Consider the following 6631-nt stretch of genomic DNA (forward strand, 5'->3'; position numbering starts at 1 on the left):
GATTTTAAAGTCAACATAGCATATCTGAACCTGTGGATCCTGACCAGCCATCATCTTAGGTGAACTCTAGCCCTGTGCTATGAAATGTAACAGGGGGACCCCAAAAAAGCCACCCTCCCCATTATTTAAGTGAAGGACATAGTGCTCAGCCAGAAAACCATTGGAGAATTCTTTAAGAACATTACCAGATTGTGACTTGAGCTACCTAGTGTTGAACAAAACTCAGAGGCCAAGGAATCTATGAACAAGAGTCCCATTGTCCTTCTCCACCTGCCCAGACTCTTACTTAGGATCCTGAGGGTGAAGCTTGCTCTAGAGGATTCCCAGGATTCCTAGCCTAGTGTGAGCTAAATAGGAACTGACTGGGGAGCTAGCAGAAACTGACCTGATAATAAAATGAAATTATTGACAGACATCTATTTTAAAAAGTAAATCATTTTTGTTGCATAAGAAATGGACATGAAGGGGCTGAGGCGATGACTCAGTTGGTAAAGTGCTTGCCATGTGAGCATGAGGACGCATGAAATGACAACAGACACATGTACCATTTAGACAACTGATTTGCTAGTTTCACACATGCAATTTGAACATCCTATGCAAAGAAGGGACTTCATGGAGCAAGTGAGAGTAGAGGAAGCTCAGAGCTTGTGAGGCTAGAAACAATGTCCGTTTATTGGCACCAGATCATCTCTGCAAGAAGGCAGAAAAGCCACCAGGAGCAGCTGCCCAGCCCCAGAAAACATCATCTCCCATTCTCAGCACCAGCCCCAAAGAACACTCAAAAAAAGAAGCAAAGCCACGTTAATGAAATCAGTGGGTCAGCTATGGTGGTGAAACATCTTGCAAGCACGTTTACTCCTTTAAGAGTGGCAAAATGTGTTGGAAGGTGATTAGGCATCTTGGCATTGTTTCTTCAACAGTTTGAGTTCAAATCTCCATGGTTTGGATCTAACAATAAAAGTGCAAAGCATGATCTAAAACAGACAAAAAAATTAGTTAAGGAGGTGGGTTCAGATGGCAAAGTGCCTGCTCTGCTAAGCAAGCAGGAGAACTTTAGTTTGATCTCCAGCACCCATATAAAAAAGCCAGGTGTGGTTACACATTTCTATAACATAAGGACAGGGTAGACAGAGACACCTGGATCCTAGGTGGTCCATGACTAGCCAGTCTACCAGTGAGAGAGTCTATCTCAAAAGATAAGGTAGAGAATGATCTGCACACATATGGAGAGAGAGAGAGAGAGAGAGAGAGAGAGAGAGAGAGAGAGAGAGAGAAATGAAAAAAAAAACCACAGAAGTCCTTATTTATTTCTGGGCCCCAGGATTTGAAATGGAGAGCTAAGACAGTGAACCAGCCATGCCCACTGCAGTGCAGGGAGGGCAAACCTTAAGCTTTAGGACAGCGGAGCCAGTCTTCCTCTTAGAATAGGTCTGAACCCAGGAACCGGTCAGCCTAGGAAATCCCACCTCCAATCACATCCGCTTTCCTGTGGCCCACAGAGGCCCTGTGCTGTACCAAGGTCCCAGTAGGTCATCCCCTGTGGAACCAATGAAACAAGACCTGCACCTCTGAGAGAGAGAAGTTAAAATCTGTCCAGACACCAAGCAAAAGTCCTGTGGCTGGGGAACTGGACAACGATGCATAGATCTGGTCTCAGTCCTGCAGAACAAGTGGGGCTCCAGGCTCATGGTGTGCAGTGAACACATTATTTTCCTAGTCTCCTCCTAAAAATCCTTATTCATTTAGAATACAAATATAAAGTAAAATACCCACATGATGTTGATATACACATGAATGACAGACTCAAGCAATGATGGAAATGAAATTGTATCAAAATATCAAAATAGCAAAGAGAAGAAAAGCTCCTCTTTATATCAGTTTATTTGAAGTTATAGCAAGATATCTTGACACAGGTGATACCCAAGATAATTCCTGGTGGGAAGGAAATCAGGCAGTCATCAAGGGTCTCAAAGGGCATGCCACTACCTTTATCCTTAACATATTTCACGAGAATGTAGTTTTAGAAAACATTTATACACACTTAAATAGCTTAAATTGAATCTAATATGTCACTGCTAATAAAACAGTGTTGGCCCCACTGTGAGACAGGCCCCTGTGTAAGGCACACATCTGGGCACAAAGCCTGGTAACACTAAGGCATACCCAGAATGTCCCTCAACTCTGACATGAAGAAGCAGAAGATTGAACGTGGGGACACTATGTTGGGCATTTGGGGTCATTCAACCAGAAGCCACAGAGGTGGGGGACAGGATTCCCAGAGCCTCCTAGGGCTTTCATACAGCAGCAGGCCTATTGGAATCAGATAAGATGAGCTTGTGGGTCCTTCCTTGAGAGGAACCAGTTTTCAAGGATTCCAGTGGGGTGGACATGTCATGCCCCACTGCTGGGTCAGGCTCTTCTAACAGGATTTGGGGTAGGGTATCCACCAGTATAGCAGCTATGCATAGCTGCTAGCAGAATCTTCTTAACACTTCTTTAAGGAGATAGAGCTGGGGAGAAAGCTCAGTAGGCAAAGTGCTGCACAAGCATGAGGACCTGAATTCAGAGCCCCAGACTCATGTAAAAACTAGGTGCAGCAGTGTACACCTGTAACCTCAGGGCTTGGGGAACAGAGACAAATAGATTGTGAAGGCTTGCTGGCCAGACCATATAGTCAAAATGGCAAGCTCCCATTTCAGTGAGAGACTCTGAACATGGTAATAATAATAAAATTAAAAATTTAAAAAGAAGGTAGGCTCCCTTGGGGACCAGCTCTTGGTGAAGAAGTCAGTGTATACGATGGTGAGCTCATGCTGGTTTGGCTGAGATGTCCCTGATTTTAGCAGGGACCGGTGCATATTCTAGGAAATCCATTAGTTCTGGACAAAACAGGTCATTTGGTCATTTTGTACCAGAGAGGCCCCAAAAAGAAGAAATGAAGCTGCATCGGCCATCTGAGGTGAGTCACATATGTGATGAGTGACACGCTCATTTAGCCCCTTACTGCCAGCACACATCACGAGGGCAAAATGGCTGCCTGGCAGAACCCAGTCCACAATGTAAAACAGTGAGAAATATGAGTTGATTGGTTTTGCTTTAAGCCCATTTTTTCTATGTCTGTGTGTGTCTCTGTGTGCATGTATTTATCTATGACTTTGTACCTGTGTGTTGTCTGTGTGTCTGTGTGTCTTATGTGTGCATGTATGTATTTGTCTGTCTCTGTATGTGTGCCTATGTATGCTGTCTGTGCATGTGTGCCTGTCTCTGCGTATTCTATATGTTGTATATCTGCGCGCGCGTGCGTGCGTGTGTGTGTGTGTGTGTGTGTGTGTGTGTGTGTGTGTGTCCCCAGCTGTATATTCATGTCTTGGTAGGATGGGGCAGATTGGTATCAGTAATAGGAAACAGAAGCAGTGTTCAGGCTCTAGAGTCTGGCTATCACAGCCCTGAATATGTCAGAGCAGAGTTTAAATGAAAATCAAGAAAACAAAGCAGAACTGACCTCAGTTTCTCTACTTCACAAGTGTAATGGAGCATCATTCCCCCTCATGTTAGCCACGTACCTTTTTCATTTGCGGATCCTGTTGAAATAAGCAGTTTGCATTGTCTCCTGAAATTTTCTTGCACATTGTTCTGGCAATTTTGACTTCAAGATAGTACTCCAGACTATCTGTGAGCTGTCAATGATCATTTAAAAATCAAATCTCACAAAAGAAAACAGCACGAAGAATCCTCTCTGATCAAGAAATGTGCAGTTGACAGCTTAGCGCAAGAATCGCTCCCTGCTCTTCCTCCAACCCACATTTCCTGGTAGAAGTCTTGGGATTTTGAGGGGAGGGGACTCTTACCTTGATATCTATCTTTACTTCTCGATTGGCTTATTTTGTGTGTATTGTGTATGAATGTGTTCATGTAGGTATGTACATATGTGTATGCTAGTGTGTGAGCACGTTCCTGAATGTGCATGTGGAGGTAAGAAGTCCATGTTCTTCGTCTTCTTCAGTCTCTCTCACGGAGCCTAGAGCTTATCAGTTCAGTTAAGCTGACTAGCCAATGAGCTCTAGGGATTCACCTGTCTCTGCCCCCTGCCCCGAGCTCTGAGATTGCAGACACGCACCATCACGCCCAACTTTTATGTGGATTCTGGGGATCAAATTCAGGTCCTCGGGCTTGTACAGAAAGCAGCTCCCTGACTGAGCCATCGCCTCAGCCTCTGGTTTTTAATTTAAAAGCGATGCAAGTGTCCCCAGGATAAAGCAAGGAAACGAGTCCTCAAAGAACATTTTCCTGGGAGAGCTAAGCACTGGTTTATTGGAGCTTGAGACAAGGTGATTTATGAAGAGTAGATATTTAATTTTTACTGTTCTAGAGGCTGCGCGGTCAAGGTCAGGGAGCCTGCGTCTGGCAAAGGCCTTACTACATCACACTATAGTGTAGAGCAGGACAAGGCTGTGCACAAGGGCAGATCTAATACACAGCCTCAAGCCCTTCAAAAACCAGTATGAATCCGTCTGTGCCATAAACACCTCCCCCATATCACTGCATGATAGCAGAGACGCCAAATATGAAATCGGTGCACTAGGGCAAGCCTGTGGCTAGGACAAATGGAAGTGAAGGAGAGGGGCAAGTCTCTGCAGCACTTGTCATGTTAGTGCCTTGTCCGTGTCACCCTGTTTCTGCCCTCCGTTCCTCACAGCCCAGTCAGACTGAACTACTTCTCTTGCCTCAGTCCACTATCTCAGGCTTCTACCTAGCCGCAACACAATTGCTCTCTTGAGAAATTTAGTTTATATCTAAGGCTCTCCTCCCTATTGAGTCACCACACTCTAATTCCCCCAGAAATCCCAGTAACAGTCTTCATTTAGTCACCATGTTCCCTAAGTTCCTTCAATGGAGAAGAGTCTCACAGTCTTTTCCCTTCTTTCATGACATGGATATTTCCAAGTGTAGAATGTTCCATGTGTCAGTTTCTCATGATTATACACAGGACGAATACTACAGACAGGTGCAGTTGAGCCCCGCCACCATGTCGCATAAGGGGCCCTGTGATGCCGGTTTGTCTCAGTGTTGGTAAATAGCACTTGGGGAGGGAAGTTCTCAACGCATGTCCTGATCGTTAGGGTATCTTTCCCCTTTGTAACTACAGGCATTTCCCCGAAAGAACAGAACACTTACAAAGGAGCTTCTGTAAGATCATAGAGAAACCAAAATATTCCCATTGCCTACTGACACCATAGCCTGCGTAAGACGTCAGCACAACCCGTGACTCGACGTTTGTGGGGATACCCACTGTTCTGCCAGTCATGTGACAGGGGCGACGCATACAATTTTGGACAGTTCATAAAACTTGATAATGGTAACAAAGGACCATGTTTCTGGCTTATGTATTTACTATAGTTTTTGTCCTTAGAGCATGCTCCTTCTACTTGTAAAAACATTTACTATAAAGCAGCCTGCCATGTGACTCTGGTAGGAGCAGTAATACATCTCAGGATGATAAGTGATTGGCCTCTGTCACCTATGCTTATGGGGGGACATTCTAGGAGCCTCATACAATGATGAAACCCCCTGAGGCAATTCTCAGGGCATCCCCACCATTAAGCAGCCCACACTATACCCACAACATTTCTTCACCAGTGGTTATAGGATCCATTGACAGTCTGCCTAAATCGGGTTATTTTTGAGATAGCTGCCATTTTCAGGTATGCCATGTCTTGTATACATGGGAATTCCTGTTTTTCTGTAAAGATGAGCTTTCCTGTCTGTCCTAGTCCTCCTTCCAACATCATCTGGGTGCTGTGTCCTTGCTCCCTCGCTGTGTTATAATCCTTCCCTGTTATTTTTCATGCTGATAATGCTCTGTTCGCCCCACACTCAGCCCCATCAAGCTGCCTTCTGAGCTCATCTATACTTTTGATATGACTATAACCAATTCTGAATTACTTTACTGGATAATTTGTTTCTTCTCCATCTCGGGCTAATAAAAAACGGAAATACAATTCATTGTCACTTAAACTTTTTAAAGTGATGTCACATATTGTAGATAGAGGCCTCTCTTGGCCCTGTTTCCACTCCCTGGCATGGTAGCTATCCCTGGACACTGGCTTCTGCCTCTACTGAAGACCGGGGAATAGACGAGCAAGGAACAGATGCTGTGCCCACCTGCTCCTGAGCTTTCAGGATGTCCATCACCTTGAAGTTGTACTGGTCCTTGCTGTCCACATTATACTCTTTCATGGCATACCAGAGTGCCTGCTGCACATAGATATAGGTTTTGGAGATGTCTACAAATGGCCTCACCACCTTCGTTGTGCCCCATGCTTGGACTCTTCTGGACACCAGGGCCACAGTGACTACCAGGAACAGCAGGCCCTGGAAAAGTCTGGCCATGGTGCCTCAGCCAAGAAGACACACACAAAGTTCCTTCTTTCTATCCAGAGCTAGGGTGTAGCCTGTGAGGGCCTTGCTGCCACTGAGCGTATATGGATCCTTTCACTCCAGCTCCTCCTGACACTGTTGTGGGTTAAAAAGGATTTCTGTTAAAATCATTATGATATTGCACTATAATGAGATATACATATTTGGTCCTCATCCCCCATTTCTTTTTAAAAAATATTATTTTTTATGTGTA

General features: G+C 44.7%; 1 protein-coding gene across 1 annotated transcript; it reads right to left on the reverse strand.

Moving 5' to 3' along the window:
- Positions 1–890: 890 nt before the first annotated feature.
- Positions 891–6390, reverse strand: LOC103731653 (cystatin-13-like). The gene is made up of 3 exons (XM_008830030.1): positions 6163–6390; positions 3564–3677; positions 891–974 (listed from the first exon to the last, which is right to left on the reverse strand). Exons 1-3 carry the CDS (start codon positions 6388–6390, stop codon positions 891–893), a joined length of 426 nt encoding a protein of 141 aa, XP_008828252.1.
- Between the last annotated feature and the right edge of the window lie 241 nt (positions 6391–6631).

Source organism: Nannospalax galili, unplaced genomic scaffold (genome assembly GCF_000622305.1).
Source record: "Nannospalax galili isolate Female #2095 unplaced genomic scaffold, S.galili_v1.0 scaffold1174, whole genome shotgun sequence".
NCBI lineage: Eukaryota > Metazoa > Chordata > Mammalia > Rodentia > Spalacidae > Nannospalax > Nannospalax galili.

Excerpts from the sequence above, each read along its gene's own strand:
- LOC103731653 (XM_008830030.1), bottom strand. The coding sequence starts at position 6,390 with ATGGCCAGACTTTTCCAGGGCCTGCTGTTCCTGGTAGTCACTGTGGCC. Across the intron at positions 3,678-6,162 it reads TCCTGAAAGCTCAGGAGCAG|CTCACAGATAGTCTGGAGTA; the intron begins GTGGGCACAGCA and ends GATCATTGACAG. Across the intron at positions 975-3,563 it reads AGGATCCGCAAATGAAAAAG|ATCATGCTTTGCACTTTTAT; the intron begins GTACGTGGCTAA and ends TGTCTGTTTTAG.